Consider the following 26,070-nt stretch of genomic DNA (forward strand, 5'->3'; position numbering starts at 1 on the left):
TGGTTGGAAAGGGTGATAATCATTCATAATTTCTGCTGAACCCTGCTCTATCAATAGGACATGAAGCTTGCACATTCATCTCTCATATATGCCAAGGTGAGCAAGAAAACCATCTTGAGGGTATGGTACTCTAACAAAACTTTCCCCAAAGGTTCATGTGGGCTTTATTAAGAGATTCCATTCAGGCAGTAGAGCAAAACACTGGTCTTTGCAGTTTAAAATACCAGATCAGGTCTACTAAGTAAGAATCTGTCCCAGCTGTGGTTGGGCCCTTTGAAAATTTAAGAGTGTTAGAAAAAGCTGCTTGATAGCCCTTAATATTACCAATCACAGTGTTTCTCTTCAAAAAAGATGAGAAGAAAATCGGCCACTACACTCTTGTCACTCACAGAGGGACAGCTAGGACTGACATATTTTTCTGCTACACCAATCACAAAAGATTCTGGCCTCATAAACCTTAGACATCAATCTTCTCCTGGACTGAATGATTCTCTTGATAACTTTACTTGAAAATTTTTCTTTGCAGTGAGATCATTAAAGATGAGCCAAATGTGAAGGTGGAGAATCTGTGGGGTATTGGTTACGAGAGAGCCCCTATGCTGTGACAAAAGGTCCCTCCTCTAAGGTAAGGTCTTGTGGTGGTTTACCAGCAGATTGTGAAGTGACCACTGCCCTGACCATCATATTGGGGACTGGGTATGTAAGAGTGGAGCTTGTTGTTTAGCTTGGTGTTGAACAAGTCCACCAAAAGTGTTCCCCAAAGTTGGAACAGCATGTCTGCCATGGAGTGGTGGAGTGACAATTCCATGAGGGCTATATCATCGCTCTCCTTGACAGACTGTCTACCAAAATATTTCTCTTGCTGGGAATGTGACAAACTCAGTGGGTAATTCCTTCTGAATTTTCCCAGTGAACCTCTATGCAGAGAAAAGGTGCATGTGTGCCTCCTTGTCTCCTGCAGTACACTACTACCAATGTATTGTCAGAAGAGACCATCACTCTGCAACCTCTTTTTTGTTGACACACCCATGAAGGCCCAAGAACACTGCTCTCATTTCCAAACTGTCGATGTGGAGCATAGATTCTTCTTGGGACCATGAACCCTGAAGAATCAGTACCTCTGGTTGTAGATGGTTGACCCATCCTGAATCTGATGCTTCTTCTAACAGGTATGAGTGGAGCTCAAGAGGCATACATATTGGGACTATGGTAAGAAACCAGTCTGATTTATCCACCAAATCAAACTATAGTGGAAATCCAGACCCAGAGAAACTGGATCATTTAAGGGGTCCATGTGTGGTTTCTACATTGTTAAAAGAAACTGTAGAGGATGCAAGTGCATTCTGCCTAGGGGAACCAAGTCTGCTGCTGAGTTCAAGGTCCCCAGCAGCCCAAGAAAAAAATGAGCTGGTCTCTGCTCTCAGCACCTCCAACAGGGATAGAGTCTTGTCTACTGTCATGAGGAACATTGACTTATTTTTTGTCTGTGTGGAAATTTATCCCCATATCAACAACAAAAATCTTGAGATGGAATGAACTCTGGTCATTATGGACCAAAAGATCTAGTCTGAGGGACTATAGATGGCTATTGTATTCCAACTGATCAAGTTATTGGAGGATTGGGATACCTAGAGACCTTAAATGACTGCAGCTACTCCCATGACCCTAGTAAAAGCTCTGGGTGTGGAAGCTAAACCTAATGGCATAGTCTGAAATTGGAAGACCTCCCCATCCAAGCAAACCGGAGGTACTACCTGTGTGCAGGAAATAATGGGATGTGAAGGTATGCATTCTGAAAATATATGAAGACTGCCCAATAACCAGGTTTTATGGAATACCTAGCTGAGGCTTCAGTGTCCATCCTGAATAGTTCCTCCAGCAGAAAGCTGTATATGGAGGAAATATCTATAATTAGACAAGACTTTCCCCTTTTTTGGGAACCAGGAAAATCTAGGAGTAGAAGGCTGGAGACTGGTCTTTTAACACACTCTCTACTGAAGAAATGAATGAACTTTCCTCATCTGGCTCTCTCCTGGGAGGCAGGACTCATGACTCAGTGTCTCTCTCTTGCAGACTTGACATAGGGGATGAAGAACTTGAACTGGCAACTCTTCTTGCTGAGCTAATGAACTCTTCTTAGCAGTGAACTGAGAAGGTGGGTTAGAGCACATTTTCACTCCCTAGAGCATTTGGGGAACGAGGTCTATCCCACTCCATCTTTTCAAAGATGATGTAGGTCTACACAAACAATCATTTATATAATTTTGTGTAATTCAGTACTAGCATGGAATGATGTATTATCACAGTACTTAATGTTCTTATCAGTAGATATTAAAACTGTTTTGCTATCGCTGCATACTTATAATTTGGAAAGTTTCAATGGCTTTCCTTCTTTCTATTCATGTATAAAACATTTGTCAATTGAAGCATGTAAATGTAAATAAAACAGCATATGGTGGCTGACCCAGATTAATGTACCATGGGGGAACAACTCTATATTATCACGGTATTTGCTTAACGTACATATGATAGCATGGAGGTATTATAATAAACATCAATTGCAACTTACGCATCAGAAGGAATGTCCATGCATTTACTGGCAGAATATTTGCACAACAAAGGAAAGGATCCAATGATCAAATCAAACATACAAATGCAGTTAAAGTGAAGTCAATGAATAACAACATTAGAAATTAAAAACAATTGTTATTTAACTTTATATGATTTTTAAATGCAATGTGGGCAAAGAAATATAAATATATAAAAACTATTTTTATTAATATCATTATTATTAATATCATTATTAATGAAATATTACTGATTTCAAGAAAGTTTAACTGTTATTATATTTTTATTTATGTATGAGAAGTATGATCTTAAGCAGTATTGTGCCAATTTTTGTCCATATTGGCTATGATGGAATGAAATTGCAAGCTTCACCTTGTAAGGACATGTGCATCACCATCAGTACAAGACCTATAATCATCAAACATCAGACGATACACTGAATATATTTTGTAATCAAAGCCAATTTAGGTATAACTAGTCCAACTGGAGTTTTGTAATTGACAATCAACGTAATTACATACACTTTACAAAAAAGCAATGTTCATTCTTTTTCAGGAAATTGTGCTATAAGATAGTTGCATCCTTACTGGCTACTGCTTTACATCTGTAAACATCTGCTGGATGGTGCTTGTCCAAATACTAATTGGAAAATCCCGTTTGCCATGATAATATAGAGCCCATGGTAATACAGCACTGGAGCATACTATTTTTTAAAACAATGTTCTTTTATGTACTCACCCATAATGTCTTATGCAGGTTGAATCCTGTCTATACTTATCTTTTGTATGAATCTTGTATATGCTCATTTTTTGCAAATATTTATAACAGCAGTAAATGAATTACCATGGTTCACACCATTTTATGAAAATATTGTGTAAGGACTTTGTAAACATTTTATAAGGAAATATGACTTTGAATGTAAGGACCAAACATAGTCACAACTCAACCAATTCCGTACCTCCATACTGAAAGAGTATACTAACTTCTCTTTCCTGTTTCCAGTTAGTTCTTTGTTTATCATTCAGTAAAAACAAAAATATGTTAGTACCTGTCACAATGAAGCTGATATTATCAATGAAAAAATTGGAAAAATAAAAAGGACTTTTTAAAAAAAATTCCTTTGTTTTTTAAGTGAGCACTTGTTCTGTCTTAATAAGGTTTAATTAAAAAAAGGATATTTCCAATTTGTAGGACCAGTGCAAACCATGATTATCTTTGGGTTTTTTAATAGCATTGTTGTTTGAAGACACCTTGTAAAAATTGGTAAACATATACATATAATTGTAGAAGGTCACATTAAAGATTCATCAATTGACCAAATGAACTTCTTTAAATAATGCCATTTATATTATTATTATTATTATTATTATTATTAATATTGAGTCTGTGCCATAAAATTTAAAAAGCTATAACCCAGTGCACCTTTTTTCTTCCTCATTCTGTAACCATTGTTCAGCTACTTAAAGTCTTAGTGTTATTTGTTCATTGCATAGATTCATGCAGTTTCAAGTGATCTATGGTGAGCATGAGTCTGGTAGAGGTTTAAGTAACTGGCTGTAATTTCTGAAATAAAGGTTACCATAAATTGGTAAAGTTAATTGTTATTTAGTTGATAAGCTAGTCAGCATTCTTCACTATACAATGATTTACTAGCAGATCACACATGTGCACAATTCTTGTTTTTGTTCTTGATATGGAATGACAACATAATTTGTACAAGTAATACAGGCTTGTACTTTCTGCATGAAACACAGATCATTAGACTGTGAAGCTTATTTATTGGGATTATAAAGCTGCAGAGATTGTACACTTTCTTGCAAATAAGAATCTCCATGCACTGAAGGTGCATAAAAAAACATGTTTACATTCATCATCTGTGCACACCTAGTGCTGATGAGCTTATAATAATGGGGATGATTGTACATGATATGGCTGGCACCATTCTGGGTCAGAAAAAAATAAAATAAAAGAAAGTGGAAACAGAAATTGGAAACACCTATCAGAAGTATTCAGCTGTAATGTAGACTACCACAAGACTTGCCATTTGGTTTTTGGGAATGGGGTTGAATTTTGACCCCAAGATAGACAGAAAAAAATCAATGGACTTTATTTTACTGTAACTGCTTGGGATCAAATGCTTTTGAAATCTCACAGATTTGGTACAAGTTCATCCATGTTACAGGGACAATAACTTCTATACTTATTAAAAGATAAAAGATATCTTGCCAAAAACAAATGAAGGTCAGAATTTACAGGTGTCACTCACCTTGCCTGGAATATTTTTCAAAGCTGTTATGAAGTCTTCCACAATTTTTTGGATGGACAACTCTCCATTAATCAATGATGTGAATAAGTCTACACCAGTTTTGATAGCATCAATAATCTTCTGAATTTGTGCTATAAATTGCTGTACAATGTTGAGTCCAAATTTAGGATCAAATTCCTGTAAGCAGAAAGAAGATATAACGATTGTTAATTTGCAATTAGCATTGATTCAATCATGTATTTTGCAGGAACCTCATCCTGTAAGTATATAGTGTTGACGAAATTCTTAAAACATTTATCATTTTGGTCTGATACAGTAAATGAAGTATTTTTGTTTTGTGTGTTAATACTATGTAGAAACAAAAAAGACTGACATTTGCAATGAACATTTTTTTCCAGTCTGTTCTAGGTCCAGATAGGTATACCAATTAATTGGCATGGATTGATATAACATGCCTACTAGGTAAACAACAACCAATAATTCTTCTTAATTCTCTTTCAGACTAATAAGACAGCTGTTTTCTGTATAATGACTATCACATACAATAGGAGATAACCAAAAAAGACCAGGTTGAGCTACATGTCTAAGTCATAGTATGACATCTTTTCTAACAACTAACAGTGAAACTAGGAAATAAGCATGTTCTCACTGACTGGTTTTTAACATCAGAATTTTTTTAAATACCATTAAAATGTTCCACTTAGTTACAATCTCATCATCCACAGTTTGCACTTGACACACTGGTGGGAAGGCAGTAAAATGCAACCTATATAAAACTGAAGTAGCCACAGCTACTGGAGCAATATGAACATACATTTAAGACATCATCATGGTGCAAAATATTCTCAACTCTTCCATGCCAAAACCATAATGTCAGTGTACTCTAGCTTAATTTAGTCAAACACAACAATAATTTATGCCTGAATAATGCATAACTGAATAGCATTAACTAGGTATTGTCAACATATTGTACCAGAAGTGATTTGCAATTCGCTTTCTAGTATGTTTCAAAACCCCAAAATTAATATATAAAATATTACTTTATAAGACCTTGGTTTCCAATTGATAATACTTAAAACATTTAAATTCAGAAGTATAATATCTGCATTTACATTAATTCTGCATAACACAGATTTGTAAAAACACAAAACAAGAATTTTCTTTCATGCTCAATTTGTTTCTTGTGCTTCATTATAAGAAAAGATTTATCAAGTTATTAACCTAACTGATTCCGACTGCTTATTGACATTTGATATGATAGATCCAAACTAGCTTTTGAGTTCTTATAGCTGACAACTTTCTAAATGTTTTATAAAATTACATAAAAATTGAATGGGTTCTCTACTTTACTTGCAGTAATATCACTCTTAGTTCATGAAGTTAAGTAAGTTTTCTGTAAAAAAATATTGATGGTAATAGATCAATTTCTCTGTTTTGATTAATGTTAAAACTGGTGAAAAAATTGAAACATTTTAGAAACCTGCATGCAAAATTCTCAATGGAAATCATTTTTTATTTCATTTGCAATTCGCTTTCTTTAAATCAAGAGAAACAAAAGGTCTAATCTATCAGTTGTTTGCAAAAAAAGAAGAAGAAAGTAAATGTCATGTCTATACTTTAACATGACAGCACAATGATGGCTATATAGTGCAAGACAGTCAATAATAAGAGACAACTATCCAATTTATCTTGTGCAAACTCATCATTTAATGATAGAATATCCAGGAGAAACAGATCTATCAAATCGGCTCAAATGTTTTTGTTTTTTTCTTCAAATAAACATCCAAAACATACTGATAAATTAACTTATGAATTATCTTAGAACTGCAATGATAAATGTTTGATCAAGTTCATGAGCAGAAAAAGATAAAAACTTTATTTGATATTGTGCAAGAAAGTCTCTGATGCTGACTAGATCACCAAGTACATCTGAGATGACTGAAGTGAGTTACACGAGTGAATCTTCTGATGATATGAGCAAATGTTCTAGCAGCAATGAAGATATTCAAGAGCAAGTCAATTTGACAAAGGTTCTAAGTATTAATATAACGATACAATTATCTACAATCATCAGTCAAAGGGATATTGTTTTAAATTATATGCAACAATGCAAATATAAAGCAGAAAAAGCATCTGAGGAAATTCATAAAAGCTTTTAACATCTGCTAATCCATGAATGAGAATTTAGGAACCTTTAAAGTCCAGAGAAGCAAAAACCATATCCGAGATATATAAATGGTCCAGAACATTTAGAATCATTGGATTTCATGCTCCAAAAGGTAGTATGTGGGTGAATGAAAGATACCAAGCAATGGATACACATCAATGGTACTGCTACGGACACATTTGGCCATCATGCAATTGTGCATCACCTTATGATTAATACACACTGTGAATCACAAAGTGATTTATTAACATGTTAAAATAGTTCTTGGTAGTATTTCCATATTTGCTGAAATGACTAGCAATTCCTCTCATACAAATGCTCTGCTGGGAGTCTTTGCTTCCCAGGGTTGAACTGCTGAGCAATCTGCAGGTGCCAGACAGTAACATGTTGGTTGTCTTGGAGTATCAATCCATTCAATGATAGTAAGTACATCAACAGACCATACTTGATCAGTAGCATGACACTGTCCACCTTCTAACTCTCTCTGTGCATATAAATATCAAATAAAGTTGTTTCTGAGTGATTCAACTGGTGGTGGTTGTGAAATTAATTTATAATTGGAGGTAGGGCCTCTCTTACAGTCTTTTGTCAAACTGCATTATCTGGTTTCATGAATATGTGTTCATTCAGTACTGCTTCCAGCAGCACAAAGTAGTCTCAACAAAATCAGAAAAATGTATTTGGAGGCTATTGAGGATAAAATAATTAGCATGGCTTAGTTTGAGACGATGTTGACAGAAATAGAAATCACCATCAACTCTGAGCACAAATAAGAAACTGGGGGAAGTGGTAGCAGATGTACAGAAATTATCAAGTAAAACAAAAAATATATAAATATACCAAAAATTATTTGTGATGTCAGAGTATCAAAGACATGTCTATCATAGTGTCATAGGCCAATTTGCCAGTTAGAGCTCTATGACACTGCCTTTATCTTGTAGTAGTCTAGCCACTTGTTTGATAACTTGTTTGACCACTTTCGTGCATTATTAATCTATGGGTTGCGCACAATATATGTCTTTTATACTAAAATGAATAAAAGTCATGGGTGATAGAGTTTGTGACCTAGAAAATAAAAATAAAAAATGCTTATCATCACACTACTATTTGTTAAATCCTTCCTATATTTGACAAAATCCCCCTTTATTCAACTGGAGGGGGGATTCTCACACAGAATATGAAAATATATGAAGCATTACTAATATTCCAGACATTATATGCAACATGGAATTTCTCTTTAAAAATAATCTGAATTATGTAATCTCCATACCTTCATAATGTTTAATTTATAGCTTGCACCTCCTTTAAAGCATATTCTAGCTGTGAAAAAATTATAGTTTATCCCAAGTATTCCTAGATGAACTCTTGCATATGCCTCATCATAAACATTGACCTTAATGTGTCCACTGGAAAGAGCTGAAATAAAAATAAAGGGAAATGCCAGGATGTTTCAACCTTGATATCTTAGTTAAGCACTTAATTATGTAACATATTAACTAGGCATGACATATAAATAATTAAAGCTTACTGCATTTGTATGGGAAAATATTAATGAGTTTTTCAAATGGATACTGACCGCTCCGGTGGCCTAGTGGTTAGAGCGTCTGCCTTGGATGTGGGAGGTCATGGGTTCGATCCCCGGTCGAGTAATACCAGAGACTTACAAAAATGGTACTAACAGCTGCCATGCTTTGCGCTCAGCATTAAGAGGTTAGTGTTAGGGCTGGTCGGCCTGGTGTCAGGATAATGTGACTGGGTGGGACATCATGGCACATGTCTGCGGCATGATGCCCCAGTGCTAGACATCACTATAAACTGCCACTTAGAGTCATATTGTGAATGAATGCACTTTGCAACAACTTTTCCATTTGGTCTGGAATTAATGGGTTTTGGTATTTTTGCTGATTCCATAAAAGTTTGTGATTATGAACTTGATTTATCTGCGTAAATTCCACATGAAGTAGGATTAATTAACATGTTTCCTACTGCATAAATTGCTGAAGAATCTGCAACCCTGCTTGAAAACTTGTCAGGGAAGAATGATCACTTGGCATAAACCAAGCATAAATTTGGACAATCTGCAAGCTGTTGTGGACAAAAGTCCTTTTGTACTCACACCAAAGATGAAATGTCCTACAATTATCTACCAACAGGTCAATAAGATCACTGAACCACAATCAGTGGGGTCACAGAGGAGGTATCAGGAAGAGATGAGCATTGGAGGTTCTGACATTTTTGGATCACAAGTGAAATTATTCTGAACAGTAGGAAGGCATAAGCAAACCAATAATCCCATCTAAGACTGAAGATGTGCACTTTCCAGGCCCTCTAATCTGGGACAAGGGAGAAATAAGAAGGGAGATTTTTCAGTCTCATCACAAACAAGTCCATAAAAGTGTCTTCCCTTCAGTTAGAACAGGGCCTTACTATGGATTGGTGCAGAGACCATTCCATTAGGATTTTATGAGGATTACCCTGCCTCTCCTGGACATACAGTCTGCCAGGATATTTTTCCTACCAGGAATAATACAAACTTCGGGGATAATCCCTGACATGGCTGTCCAACAGAGAAGGCTCTAAACCACTATACAAAGAGAAGGGGCATACTGTGCTACCTTGCTGCCTGAGGTATCTAACCACTGACATTTTTAATAGAGGAAACCATCAAACAATGACTCCTTATTTGGTTTACACACCCCAGTAGGGCTAAAAAAAACACCCTCATTACCAAATTCATAATGTAATGGGTAGCTTCTTCCAGGACAACAAAACCCATAAGAATTAGCCTGTCTGGATCTAAGTGACACAATCATGAACAGATAAAAGTGGGCTTTTGGGGCATGCATTGGGACTTAGATAAGACACTCATCCCAACTGGCCCACAAGTGTTGGCAAAATTCTGATTCTAAGGAAATCTGAGCAATCAGGAAATCCCTATGCAGCTTCCAGTTTTCCAAGAGAGACTAGAGAGAATGGGGGAAACCACATCCACCACCAAGTTCAAGATCCCCAGGAAGGATATATATATATATGTATAGGCAAGCTGACAACAAAATCTAAATGTAAAGCTAAACCACAAGCACCAGGATTCTGACTACTCTATCCTCAGAGACATAAACTCATCCCCTGATGGTGAGGAAATTCATCGATACATAAACAAAATTGAAAGATGGCTTCCCTCTCATTGCTAAGAAAAGGTTCTCAAGGAAAGGGGGATGAGCCTTAAAAACTTCTTCTCATGAACCTTCTTACCACATCTTCTTTCTCAAGATTGGAAAAGGAAGGCTTAAATTGGGGTTGCTTTCTGCACTGAGGGTGTATCTCTTGAATGAACTTCATTGAAAGGCCCCAAGGGATGATTAGGATGCTTCCAGAAAAGAAGAGGATGTGAGGGATGGGAGTTGTTAGTCTCTTCTGGTGCAATGACTGGGCTGCAGAGTATTGCTACTACTTAGTGGCATTAGGTCTCTCGACTTAGATGCAAATATCCAATTCCCTCCTGGTTTACAGGAGTGTCAATCCTGATGGACTTATTGACAAAACATTGTGTACCACTGAAGAGTGTGTACCTTTGAAAGAGAAAATATTATGTAAAATTTGTACTGAATAAATGTATGCTGCTGAAAGGGCATCATAATTACTCTCCTGGGATCATAATGTTATTTAATATATTTACCCCATTATCTCCTGGGATTATAATGTTATTTAATATATTTACCCCATTATCTCCTGGGATCATAATGGTTTTTGTTTTACTTAGCAGAGGCAGACAATAATTTATTAATGCAACAGTGGGTACTACTATCCTATTACTGCAAATGTGAGTACTTAGCAGAAGCAGCATAAATATTTAATGTAACAATTAAGGAAATAGTGCCCTATTACTGCCTAATCGAGTAGTGCAGCAAATTATTAATGCACAAATTTAAAACAGTACTACTTAGCAATTGGATAACCAAAAATATACTGATTATGCAGTTAAATTAAATTATCTCAATATAAACGTAAGTGTGCTGCCTAAGCAAGTTAACTCTCAATTTCTAATCAACAAGGGAATTCAATTCCAGAATCAAAGTATGAAAGACTTACCCTATACCAGACAAATATCCATAAGAGCACCACTGATAAAAACAGCACAATAAAATCAACCAACAACTAACAAGAGGGCAATAAAAACAAATGAACTTCAAAGATTGTGGAAACATGGAAATTTCAATTAATAAGCTGAAAAAGTTATTAAAACATGTAAATGCAGGCAATTTTCCAAAACAAAAAATGACTACATATTGATGTTGAGAGTTTCCAATGAAGAGAGGAAGAGTAAGCCTCATTACCATTGATATAGTAGTCCAACTGTTTCTGGGTTCATTCTATTCTAAATTTCTGTAATGTTCTATCTATGTTGGAATTAGTTTGGATGATGAGATTTACAAGATTTACAGCCCTGAAGAGGTAACAAGGCAAGAATGAAAAGTTTTGTATTACTGCCATTAATAACAATATATTCAAGCTGCAAATGAGATAGCCATATTGGATGTCCAAGCAGCATCATTTTCATTTAGGACCTACTAAAACATGGGGTGAATGTGCAAGTAAAGTTTCACTGCAATCCTCTTGGCAGTTTAGAAAAAGTTGCAATAATGAAATTGTGATTGCAGATGGATGGATACAGATGAGTGAGACAGTAAGCTATCCCATAAGATCTTCTTTCTTACCTTATTTGTAATTATTACTCACATCTAGAAAGGCAACACTGATAATGCTACTTCCTGCGGCAGAAGGGGTGGCCTTAGAAGACATGGACAATTGTGTAACTAAAACTACATCAGTCTTACCGTAAGCAAGGCATATAAAAATGAGTAAAGTCTGGTTTTTATATATAACTTTTGCAAAAAAAGAAACAGAAACATTATTCTGATGTACAATTTTCTTTTGTTCTGTTTAAACATAAATCACAATGTATAGCTAATAGTCTGACACAGCTTTCTGCTCAACAAAATATCTGATAAACAGTGAAACTCACCAATTTTGAGGTCAAGAAGATTACTCATGATTAATCCAAAGGATGCTCCAATATCATTAGTACCTAGTCGCTTCTGCCAGTCAACAGATGGTGCTTCCAGTCGAAATTCCAACCCCTTATTTAAAATATCTAGAATATCTCTCTTTGATAATGGATGAAAAACCTCTGTGATACCAGATTTATAGGGATCCAATATGTAACTGCCATTACCATCGGACCTTTGAAAATGAAAAAAAGACATTGATCATTAGGAGTCATTCCTAATAAAAATCAAACAGAACAGCCTGTTTTATACACTAACAAATCATTATCAAAATACTAAAGGAGTAAAAAATCAGGTTTCTCATGCATCTGGCATAGACTTAATTGGTACTGACCTACTGACATCTATTCTTAGTAATGCTGCAACATACTGCCTAAAAGGATATGATCCTAAACACGGTAATGATATCATGCCATGTACATGCAGAATCAACTCCACTTTATCAAAACTCTATTTAACCAACTAGTCCCTGGAGCCATTTACAAATTTTTTTGCATAAAACTGATGATCATGCTGTAATGGATTATCAAGATCAAGACTCTTTTGGTCTTAACATCATATGGGGTGAAAGCAATACAAGGAGCTCAAGGAACTTTAGTTTAAGCAACTTAGCCCAAGCATCAGACATAACGTTTGACACAAAATTGTCATAGTTCATCAAGGTCATGAAAAAGCACTCATTATCTCATCCTAGATGGGTCAAATCTGCCTTGGGATTAGAGGTGGTCCATATGCACTAAGCATTAGAGACAAGTAAAATTTTCTTTCAAACTTAACATTTTAGATAAATGATATTCTTGCAACATGCTGTTCATTTCCATAATTTCATCCCTAGAAAAGCAAGAACCAAGGCTATTTGTTTTCACAAATATCACAGAAGTTTAAGCATCTAGGTAACACTGATCAATGTAATTGGTGCACTAAAATACAGTAACAATTTATGGTCTCCAGTGGCAAATCAGATTATTATATTCTTTGTCAAGTAAAAAATATGTTGCAATAGTCTGATCAAAACATATATTTAAAAACATGGAATTGAAGTTTTATTTCAATTAAATCATTAGCAAGTTAAATTATTTATAACAGTTACAATGATATGATGATTTAACACAAATGCTGCAAACCTGTGTAACCAGAAAAATTAAATGGTATCCAGCCATCATATATGCTCACTCACTACACAAATAACAGATATGGGAAAATACAGTATTGGATTACAGTGATGGCTACCTCAAGCAATCAAATGCATCAAATCAAAACTGCAAATAAAGTTTAAAAATAAGTGAAAACATAAACAAAATATATTTTGGATGTTCTGAAAAAAATGTAATTATTATAAACTACAAAACTGCTGCAACTCAATATAAGTTGATAGAATTTAATTTAAAATCATGTTTGTCATGTTTGGACATAAACACTGAGCAGCAAAAGTTTTAATTCATGTTAAAAATTTGATATCATTTCATTTTATTCTCATAAATATATAAATATAATTTCTCTTTTGCAACGATCACTCTAAATTGTACTAATGGAAGAAGTCTCAAAACTGGTAGCTTTAAATGAGGAATCTTGTGAATATTGTTTTTCACAGTTCTTTATTTTACAAAGAAATTGCCCTTGCTATATATAGACTTTTTGCTTGCGGTTATCATTACAAAAATTAAATATCTGAACAAAATGAATAATAAATGATTCATGTATGTACACACACAAAAATGATCAGTCTCTGTATCAAATGTACATTATCAAATTGACATAAGTTTTTTACTTAAGCAGAACCATGTTCATCAAATTCCCACTTAAGCAAACTGGTTTAATTGGGTATACACAACTCTGCTAAAATGCAGTGAACTGCATGTACATTTCATTAAAATCAATTACAAAGTCAATGAATTGTTGCATTAATTAGTTTTAATCATACAGAGGAGAAAAGTACCATTATGATATAGGTTAAAGTATTAGATCTGGACTCTTATTTCATAAAGATTTGTTCACAGTCACGAAAAACTCATATTTCCCCATATCTGCACTTGTACTCTTGTTTTCATTTTGGGTATTTATGTCTTTTCCAGTCTCCGATTCTTTTCATTTTAAACATATCAAAACAAAAAGTATTAGTAAGCAAAAATAACCAGCTAGTTAAGATCATTTGTCAAAACTATGAGTTTTGAGGGGGATGAGTTTATCCTCTGTTGCATTGCCTATCATGCCTTGACATTGACAATACAAAATATTAAGACTTGACTATGACCTCAAAGATAGTATCCCACATACAAGACATATCTTCAACCAATAATGCATAAGTATGTGTGTGTGTGATTTGGATTTTTAACGTAGCTTTAACAATTTTTCAGTCATATCGCTATGATGTCTGCAGTGTGGCAGTTTATAGTGATGTCCAGCACTGGGGCATCATGCCATAGACAAGTAGCATGATGTCCCACCTAGTCACATTATCCTGACACCAGGCCAACCAGTCCAAACACTAACCTCTTAATGCTGAGCGCCAAGCAAGGCAGCTGTTAGTACCATTTTTTTAAGTCTTTGATATGACTGAGCCGGGGATCAAACCCATGACCCACATCCGAGGCGGATGCTCTAACCACTAGGCCACAGGAGCGGTTTAATGCATAAGTATAAAAAGTTTCATACTTTAATCTCAAATAGCTTTAAATTCAAGTGGAAGAAGGGAAAGTGTGATTAAAACATAAACTATAGACACATGACCTTGACCTTGGAAACAGAACCTCCAAACAGTACCATATAAGCTGAATAATTTAGGAAAAAAATAAAGGCCTGGAAGAAGCGGGGGGGTCGGCTTATCCACAGGCCATTGTGTAAACTTGATAGTTTTTAGGTCATTTTGTTGACTACTGTAATGGCTATAAATCTTGGGACACAAAACAATAATTTTTTCCATGTCCTAAGACATAGGCATGTAAAAAAAGTAACTTTTGGTGACCCAACAATTATTAAACTGTTATAAAGTACTATGATTGATTTTGTTATTATTTTGCATGTGCATATTTTCTGATTTCTCCAACATGAAGTTAAAAAAGGTAAATACAGACTTCATAATTCGTGGGCCTGTTGGGTTTACCAGGGAGACCATGCTGAACTATAATGAACAATACTTACACAGCGCAAAGTGTGCATAGCATCACTTAAATCCTTACTTATTCCCAAACATAGATGTAGATTTTGCTTTATTCAATGTTTTGACCAAATTACATTCTTCCAGATAACATTTCAGCTAGTCCTTAATAGCTGTTTCATTTACTTTGAATCACATGCTCATGAGTTACTCATTTTCAATGACATAAGCGATTCTACAAATTGAGGTAATATTTTTAAAAGGTATGCATGTTTATTTGTACAAGGCGCATAACCATCATAATTTACATGTTCATGAAGAGTGGTAATAATAAATGCTAAAATTCTCATATAGATCAACTAAGATCAACATCAATTAATTTTAGTTTTGTGTTTTAGCTAAACAAACAACTTTCCATACAATGGAAAGCTTGATGTTTCGGTGTCTCCTATGTTGATAGTCAGCTAATTTGTCTTTCGTTCTGCGATAGCAGTACAGGTCAGTTAATCATTAAAACCCTGAAACTGGCTTGTGATAAGAGGGAATTTTGACCGGTAACTATACCAGTTTAACATTGGTATATAAGGTATCAAAATGCCAGGTGCTCACTTGTGTAAGTTTCTTTCGTGGGAATGAAGCTATAACAAGCATATGGAGTTACAGCATTCACAGTGATCATTCTTGGGATTGAAATTAATTGTAGATGATTTCATTGTTGTGGTTTATTTTTCTGTTCTGGTTTATTTTTATATTTCTTTATTATTGTAGAGGTAAAAAAAAATCATTAATTTGTGTGAATAGTATTTAACCGTAACATTCTATTTAGTGAAGAAGCAAATTCTTTATACTAAAATAATTATTTCGTCACAACAATAAATCACAGGTGATACAACAGAACATGTAGGACTTTTCTTGTTTAGAAGAAATGAAAATCGAAGATATAATGTAATAATCAGGAGTTCTCTGCAAAAATCACAAGATATTATGAAATTGGGAGGTAGGTTTTGAATGACCCCAAAAATCAGGAGTTTTTTCTCCCGGCGTGAAAGCTGACAGGAATGGTGAAAGGTCGCTTACATCAAAGCAAACTACAACTCAGCTTTTAAGGTATTAGCATAATTTTTGAAGCATTATTTTCGAAACTTTATAAGAAAACAGAAAATTAAATAAATTACTTTTCAAACAAGTTTATACTAATTCTTTTTAATAATCATGCACACCAACCTCAAGATAAGTATACATGTAATTTTTTAAATACAAGTTTGCCTATATAAATCCATTTAGAACTTACCTTGTGCACCTTGAGATGCCTCGGAGTTGTAAGTCAGCTTATACATGAGTCATGCACTTTTTAGTGTTTATACCTGTTCAGTTTGGGGGTTGGCTTATACGTGAATGGGCTTATACGCGAGTATATACAGTAAACAAAATACTTTCTACTGATTGATGAAGCATAACTATAGCAACTTAATCCCTTAATCTCAAACTGCATTAAATTTATGTGCAGAATGGGTCTTTGGTTTATTATAAAAGATGTCAAGATCAAGGGTTAATATAAGGGAATGCTATGAAAATGTCAAATATTGAGATCTGACCTGCCAGTGAAAATAAAACTCCTAAAGTGGTATGTGACACATCCTCTAATAATATAAGCATACCAAGCTTCATTTCCTAATCTCAAACAACTCCAAATTTGTTGAGCAGAAAAGAAAGTGTACTGGAATATACCAAATATTGAGCCTTGAAAAGAGCACCTCCAATAAGGTACAAGAAACACCTTCTTGTCAGCATATACAAGTATACCAACTTAATTCTCTTAATCTCAAATAGCTTTAAAGATACAGAGTGAAAGAGAAAAGTTACAGAAAAAAAATATTGAACTGTAATCTTGACCATGAAGACAGACCTCCAGTTTGGTAACCAACATACCTTCTAATGATTTTGTTTAAGTTTCAACCCCTAACCATAAGGCTGTCAAGGTGTTGCAGAGTAGTTACAAAAATGTGACAGATGAACAAATCGATGGAATACAGATATATTCAGAAAGGCAGGGGACAATTTCAGCTACATATATATGCCACAGGAAATTCATATCTTTTTCAAGTTAATTCTAACTGATAGGAGGACCTAGATCCAATCATTGTACTTACAAATATTTATATATAGTTAATAAACTGCCATCAGAACAAACAGTTTTAAGTTTTCAAAACTTCACTAAAGATTTACTAAAAAGTATCCAAAAAAATCAAGATTTTGTTTTGAATAATCTCTCTATTAATGTAGATGTTGAGGTTTCTCATTCATAACATCAGTGATCATTATGGTTTAAATAAACAAACACTATGGTGTAAAGAACTCTAATGTATCATTTTTAGGTGCTGTGTCAAAATTGTTTTCAAATGTTTTTGAAAGTAAAAAAAAACATTGCATGTTTAAGTGGAAGCTGATGAAATATTTGACCTATTTGTAATTACAATACTGTATCTAGGTATACATATCAGTTAAAACTGACTTCAATGTATAGTTTCTGCTGAGCTCATTGGAAAGTCACATGGCAAAATACAAGGTGTAATGATGAAGAAAGGTACACAAACCATAACTGCTATACTGATAGATGATTTGGGGATGAAACTAGCATTGAATAAACAGAAAAATATATGGGTATTTCCAACATTTGACTGTAAAAATGGTTTCAGAGTCAGGACTCAATAGCCTCTAGTTATTGTGTATTTTATAGAATGAAGAAAAATTACTCGCTATTGTTGTCAAATTAATGCCATAGTGAATTGATGGAATTCAGATTAATGTGGCTAGATTGTGTATGAGGTATTTTATTTCAAAGCTTTGAAATTATTTGATTTATCATTGAGAAATTTAGCAAATTAAAATTGAATCATAAAGGAATAAATAACAGCTTTTGTATAAATGATATCTGAATTATCTGACAATTAAATATTGGGCACCTAAAATGAGGGTTCAGGACCCATGTATACAAGAAAGCAGACTACAATACAATATATGATGCAATGCACGTGAATTGTTGACAGCCCATAAAAGTCATTTTAACACCTATCTTTTTCCAGACAGAAAAACATTAATTGCATGCAATGTCATCAAACAAGCCAAGGAAGCAATTTAATTCTTCACCTTAACAAACTGACTCTGTTAATAAAGGGAGCACAGAATCCAAAATAGAAGAACTACCTTGTGTTTAATGGTGTAATGATCCGAGACAGGGGATGGCTCTGATACTGTAAGAGAGCTTCATATCTCACATTGTCATCTTCATCTGTCAGTGCTGCTGTCAACAACATCTCTGCTGCCTTAAAATAGTAAACACATTTACTGAGAACTGTATTCCATTGAATTGGTCTCTAAAAATTAGGTATTAATTATTTTATGAGTGACATTAGGTACAGAAATAATTCAAATACCTGTAGGATATGAAGAACAATAAATACTTGTAAAAAAAACAGAAAAAGAACACAGCAAAAAAAGTAGCTGTTGGATTGTTTTGACTCGAACAAACTTCCTCAACATCAACCTTTATTCTATACACCCAATATTCTGTTTAAGTGGTAATTGATTGTGGAGTTCAAATCAAGGTGTTACATATCAGCCTGCTTCACTCTGGAACATGCTCAAAAATGAAGAAACATCTTATCAGCATTAGCTCAGTCCCAAGTACATGGCTGTATCCTATTATGAACATGACTAACCTCACACAACAAGTGAGTGTATGCACACATATATACACACAAAGAAACATTTGTTTTTATAGAACACCTATGTCCTGCACTATTGAATGTTATAATCAAAACAAATTAGGACTACTGAATTAATATGCAAGATTTTAAGTAAAAAACAAAACAGAATGGTGGGGTGAGGCAGCTTGTCAAAATTGGTTCTAAAATTTAAAAAAATTTAAGAAGTTATTCACATTTTGATCCTAATTATTAATTTAATTTTTCTGTAATCAGGCTATAGAGTTAATGGAACTATTATGCACAATTATATGTTGAAACACAGCTTTACTGGATATACTGGATATAATCATCTTAACAAACAAAAGGATAACCTAATCAGGTCATCTAGATATGAACATAGTATACACAGATTTTCTCTCTGAAAAAAATGGATGTACATCTGACATGACCAATACACTGTGTACAAACCCTAACATTGCAGAAACTATGAGTACTTTTAGAATATGGTAAAATTATACATTAAAAACTCACTCCAAACATGTGGCTAATTGCTTGCTGAAAACAAAATGTCCATTTTCTCTCATAGGATTTTGTTTTCTTTATAGAAATTTTAGTTGTAACCCTCAGAACTCAACATTTACTCTGGTCTTCAAAATATTTCATTAGTTATGATAAATACACAGTGGCTTGCACATATACTGCAACACTAGATGCCTTGAGAATACAAGGGTTTCTTTAATATATGCAAATACCAGACTGTCATGATTCCTTAAAGTTAGATCAGATCTTTTAAGATTATTCACAAAGATTTTTTGTCTAATCCCTTTTGCTAAAAATATTTGAAAAATTTGTGAGATTATCATGTGTAATAACTTATGGTGTCGTCGAAATTACAAACATTGTTCAAACTTTCAAATGTCAATTCATATCAGTAAATAAAAACCATAATTGATGAACAAAAATATAGAGCTCGAATTTTGTCTGCAGATTTAATGCCCTTATGCCGTTCATGTCTGCCAGCCTAATATATTTTGGCATTTATAATGTATGTAATGGATTAATTCAGCAAATAAATCAAACTACATAACTGGACTGTCTTTTGAGAGAAAAAGTGCAAATGTACAAGAATTTAATAGTAACAATGGTAATTGCTAGAGCTGAATAGGAGCTTGATCTTAAATGGAAAACTTCTAAGTGCAGCTTTTGCATTGATAATCATAGAGGAGTAATTTATAGGGCAAAATTGTGTGACTACTTAGGAAATTTAAGTGCCAACCAGAAAAAATATATTCCATGATTCATGCTTGAAACACAGTCAAATAGTGATTCCTGGACTGTACAGCATTTCAGACACTCTTTAATTCAGACAAAGAAATCATCAGTTGGTTTAAACAGTATAGTGTAGTAATCAGGCAAGTTCCTTTTGGATTGAGGACACAACAGGAAAATTTCCAGCTATCTGGTAAAAGTTGATGATACATGGCCTGCTGATCATTTGTGTTTCTATACTGAGTAACTTAGTTGGCAGAGTTTTTGCATGATAATTAAATATAACTAGAAATTGGGTTAATTAACTGTCCTGGTACTTCTAGTCCAGGCTGAAATGACCACAAGATTCCCAGAGATGAGATAAAATCAGTGAGGGTATCAGTAAGGAAATAAAAATATATCTTTGAGTTGTGAAGTCCATTGTCCAGCTATTAATAAACAGCAGTAGATATTGCAATGATAACCAGTAACAATAACAGTAACTCTTTGTTATTACTGATACTCATTCTTGGTTCTTACTGATAAAGATAACAACAGAAGGTCTTATCAAAGAATAAGGCAGATATGATCACATATAATAGAAACTACTAACATCCAGGTAAAATGGGCAGACTATCGTCTGCTAGTGACCTTATCATGAAGCATCTCTAACAATATTTTCAAACAGGCCACTGTGGCAACCATATTTGATATCCAAGCTGAAATCATTTTTTATTAAGGACCAACTATACTGCAGGTGAAAACTCTCATTTGAATATCACCATCCATTCAGAAGAAGTGGCAATAAGATTTGATTTAAAAAATTGCCACACTGCACACATAAATCTTCTCATTTGAATTTCAGGTATGAAAACTTTAAAAAATTAAAGTTAATAAAAGTTATAAAGTTCTACTAAAAAAAATATGCATATTTAATTATGACTTTTACAGATAAAAGATGTGCTAAAATTAGTATAATAATTATATGAATTACAGTATTCATTATTTGGAAGAATTAAAGAAAATCCTAAATGCAGTAAAATGCAGATATCAATACTTGACTATATTCCCAGCATAAATAATGGAATATACCATCCAGAAACATCTAGAAACTGTGAAAGATGTAGTTTCTTATGTTGAAGGTGCAACTAATTTTAATGATGTAATACCAACCTGTTGCAATTGCATAGCTGGCTCTTTACTGGATAGAAAATACCTTACTGTATGAGGAGATTTCATCTTCCTATAGTGTGGAATGGAAGGTTCTGGAATACCAGAAGACACCTACCCCAACGAACAGATACTTTGTCTAAGCAATCTGTCCTTGACTTTTTTTCAGGATGTAGCCTAAACTAGCAGGACAATAGTATTTGCAGGAGAAGGGAATCTGGCAATATCAACAGGTAAGTATTATAAAATTAAAATCAGTTTTACCCTCAACCTCACAAACTACATTTAAATAACAGTAATATGTAACCTGTTGCTACTGCATAGCTGAATTTGTCAATCTGGTGGGTTAGGATTAGGGTTAGGCTTATGATCGCACAACTGGCAAAAGAAAAAGCAAACACAAGGAATATTCACCTTTGCTGTAGAAGAGGAGACTACTGCCAGATGGTAACTACATTGGCCAAATTTTGAGTGATGACAATCGAACCCAAACAAAATGTGAATTTGCTTTGGTGAGCCAATTAATAATGGTAAGAGGTGAATGCAGTATAAGATTGTAAAAATGCTGCTTTCATTACATCCTCCAGATACAAATAAGTTTGACAGGTCCATGAGGCTTTAATTATTATGAATGAAAGGCTCATCTTGGTAAGGGACTAATAAGCTCTTTTTATAGCTAATGCATTCCACCTAAAATGGTAGAAGCTGAAATATCAACTGAACCTTTGAGGAGGAAAACACACTTGCAACCCTTCTTTCAATCAATAGAAGCTGACAAAACAAAGTATAAAGTCATAACTGGACATAAACTTCTATCTTGATCATACCTAGTAAAGATACAACTGAAACCTGGTTAGCAAAGGAGAAAAACTGACTCATAATTTCCATAAAAAAAAACTTTACAAGCCTTGCTCTGTGGATAGGGCATGAAGTTTAATTTTTTCGACACTAAAGAGATCAAGAAAACAGTCTTGAGCATAAGGTTGTCAAAGGAAGCTCCACCCAAAGGTAAACATGTTTTTTTAGATAGAGACCACAAGACACAAGTGAGATTCCATCTAGAGATTAACAAGCATGAAAGCAGTCCTTGAAGCTCAAAGTGGGAGTCCATCTCAATGGCCATGCTTTTGAAACTTTGAGTGTATTGGAAAGCTGCTGCCCAATAGCCCTTGAGAAACTGACTATTGTTTCTCTTTACGAGAAAGAGAAGAAAATCTGCCACTGCACTCAAAGAGAGACAGCTAAGACTGACATCTTTCTTACTTCATTCATCGCATGAGGAAGCAATGGTTCAATCTAGACTGAATGATGCACTTGGCGAATGTGTTCAACAAAAGAGAGAGCCTGTGCTGCAACAAGAGGTGCCTCCTCTAGAGTAATGCCCTCGGATGGTTTACCAGCAGGTCAAGAAGATTGTTGAATTACAGTCATCCAAGCCACATAAGGGCTATCAAAATGAGCAGTGGAAGTCTTTATTTTATGAAGTACCTTTTGGATCATCCTGAAAGGTTGAAAGGAGTTAACAAACAGACAATCCCACTTAAGGCTGAAAATATCCACTGCCCAGGCCCTCTGTTCAGGGACTGGGGAAATGTAAAAGGGGAGTTTGTTGTTAAGCAAGTCCACAAATGGTTTCTTCCAATGCTGGAGCAACATAATCTGCTACAAACTGATGCAGAGATCATTCCATGAGGTCTATCTTCCCCTTCCTTGACAGATACTCTTTTTGCCTGGATTGGTGCATTTGGAGGGTTATCTCTTTTGTGGCTGCCCAGTGATGGAGATTACAAACCAGGAACCCCAAAGAATCTTCTGGTTACAGATCAGAATCATAGGAGTTGTGTTTGGGAGCATGCATTGGGACTCCAGACAGAAACTGGTCCCAATTTGTCCACCAAATTCAAATATTGGAAATCCAGACCTAGAGAAATCTGAATTTTAAGAGGGTCCCTGTCAGTTTCCAGCTCACCAAACAGCGGTGCAATTAACTCAGTGCCCTTCTGGACAGAAGAGGATGTTATACCTATATCATGTGAGGGAGTGACTCTCTGTCCTTATAAAATGGGAAAGGTGCTGCTCCTCCTTATATTCAACCCATTTATTACATCCCCTGGGAAGGGGCCCAATAACCCTAACACAGTAGGGTGTGACTCACTCTCTATCCTAGTGGAAATGTGAGGGTGCTGCTTCTCCTTCATGGAAGGGAATGACTCTTTGCTCTTACAAAATGGGAAAGGTGCTAATCCTCCTTAATGGGAATGGCCAACTCACTCTCCACCTATTTAATACATCCATTGGGAAGGGGCCCACTAACCCTAAGAGTCTCCAAAGAGATTTTGATAATCCTTCTCTGAGACCTGATGGACAAACCATAGGCTGCAAAAGGGCCAACCATCTGTCCTTTCACAACCTGTACAAGACAGGCAAGTATGATAGGTGTCTCAGGGGAAATTTCTGTGGCCACACCTACCCATACCTTACTTAGCCATTGCTGTGAAAGAATGCTGACAAAAATTTATTTATTCAAAAAAACTTCAGTGTAAGTATTATGTAACAAAAGTCCCTTGAAGAGACTGGTGTACTACTGGGTGAAATGAATTTCCAGGAAGCAAGATAAGATCATTTTAATTGCTGAGTGCTGAAACTTTCTCCAAGATTCTTCAGCAATAACAAGATTTTCAAATTAGCTGCTGCGGTGGACACACAAGCTGACCACTGTGGCAGGCATATTAGATCCCATATCAGCACCATTTTCATTTAGGACCAAGTAGACATAATAAGAAGTCATTTGGTGAAAATTCCATGTCAATATGACTTTCTGTTCATGAGAAATAGTGAAAAATGTATGGTGGCCAGATTGGATGTCAGATTGGCACCATTTTCTTTAGGACCAACTAGACATCATAAGAAATATTTTAGTGAAAACCTCATGTTGATATAACTGTCCATGAAAGAGTAGCTATAACAAGATTTCAGCATGGCAACTGTGGTGGTCATATAGGAACTGAGGTCAGCACCAATTTCATTTACAACCAACAAGATATCATAAGAAGTCTTTTTGTAAAACTCCTTATTGATATAATCATCCATTCAGGAGAAGAAGCAATAAAAAAAAATTAAGATGGCTACTGCAGAAGCCATAATGGAGAATTGGATTGGCACCATTTTTACTAAAGACCAACTAGACATCATAAGAAGTTTTTTTTTGTGAAAACCCTGTGTCAATATGGCCATCCATTCAGGAGTAATAATAATAACAAGATTTTCAAGACAGCATGATGGCTATATTTTGGATAACAGAGATCAGCTTCATTTATGACCAAGCAGACATAATAAGAAATATTTTAGTAAAAACTCCATGCTGATATGACCATCCATTCATAAAGAGTAGCAATACCAAGATTTACAAGATGGCTGCCAGAGTGGCTACATTGGATTTCAGATTGGCACTGTTTTCATTTAGGATAAACTGGATATCCTAAGAAGTTTTGAAGTGAAAATCCAATGTTGATATGACCATCCATTCTGGAGGAGTTGTAATAACAAAATTTTCAAAATGGCCACTGTGGCAGCCATATTGGATTTATAAGCAGCACCATTTTCATCAAGGACCAACTAGATGAATGTGTGTGTAAAGTTTCATGACAATGCTCCAGGTAGTTTAGGAAGAGTAGCAATAACAAACTTGTGCAAATGGATGGATGGACAATGGACAATAGACCATCCCATTAGCTCTTCTGGTCTGTGACCAGGAGAGCTAAAAATGTATTTGCATGGAACAGCAAGAACTCACCTTTTCCAGGTGTTGTCTCAAAAAATTAAAACAGTCACTGATGTTTAATTCAAAAAGGTAATAAATTCTAAGCTAGACACTGAAGAATAGGGAAATAAAATAACCAAATATTTGTGAATATAATTCAAATATGACATCAACCATTTCATAACTGCATTGAATATCTAAACTGGCAAAACCCAGCTTGGAAAGATTACTAATAATAAGGATAATAAAAAGAAATACTGTTCTTTAATAATTTCTGGGAAAAAAACTGGAGTTCAGTACATGTTACATTCAACATCAAATTTAACCATTTTACATTTTTGGTACACATCTCTAATGTATAGAAAAATGTAAGAGTAAAATCTGATCATTATAACTGTATAATTATTTCTCATGGAAGAATGTTTTATGTGCTTTAAAATCTTGAAAAATCTCATTCACCTTCAAGCCAGTGAAGCCATGTGACCAACTATAGCTACCATTTCTCATACTCGAAATTTGCCAGATCTTTGTCTACATCACTAAATCACCTGAATTTGCTAAATTATAAAAATTCACTGATGCCTACATTAACATCAGAGCCTTTACTTAGGTTATTGAAGCTTTCATAGTTGTGATTCTAATCATGTAAAGTCCAAAAAGTACTAAACAAAATCCATAGCCTCCATTTTGTCGAGAGCGGAAAATCTGACTCGGGTACTTTAAATAACAGATTACAACTAAAGCTTAAACAGAGACCATGTTATCTGACATAATGGTCATTCACATCAATGAATGTAATATCTAATAGGAGGTTTTCCGTAAAGGTGGCACTAGAAAATCCAGCTAAAAATGGCTGATGTTTACAGCAGGCATCCAAATGTACTTCCATGAGAATGGTGAAGAGATGTAAAAACTCGCTTTCATGGGAATCAGGTAGAGGTGTCCAAAGGCACTTCCATGAGAATGGGGTAGAGGCATCCAAAAGCACTTACATGAGGTAAAGGGTTAAAGCAGCAGTAATGTC

The 26,070-nt window shown here is 34.8% G+C and overlaps 1 protein-coding gene across 1 annotated transcript in view; it reads right to left on the reverse strand.

Annotated features, from left to right (window-relative positions):
- Nucleotides 1-26,070, reverse strand: part of LOC149805296 (uncharacterized) — a 174,025-nt gene that overhangs the window by 142,749 nt on the left and 5,206 nt on the right. The window contains exons 3-6 of the mRNA XM_089933924.1: nucleotides 18,366-18,484; nucleotides 12,025-12,242; nucleotides 8,272-8,417; nucleotides 4,835-5,011 (exon numbers count right to left, since the gene is read on the reverse strand). Coding sequence (XP_089790050.1) covers nucleotides 4,835-5,011; nucleotides 8,272-8,417; nucleotides 12,025-12,242; nucleotides 18,366-18,484 — 660 coding nt within the window. The remainder of the gene's footprint in view (nucleotides 1-4,834; nucleotides 5,012-8,271; nucleotides 8,418-12,024; nucleotides 12,243-18,365; nucleotides 18,485-26,070) is intronic.

This window comes from Sinohyriopsis cumingii, chromosome 2, assembly GCF_028554795.1.
Source record: "Sinohyriopsis cumingii isolate HCF-2022 chromosome 2, ASM2855479v2, whole genome shotgun sequence".
Taxonomy (NCBI): Eukaryota; Metazoa; Mollusca; class Bivalvia; order Unionida; family Unionidae; genus Sinohyriopsis; species Sinohyriopsis cumingii.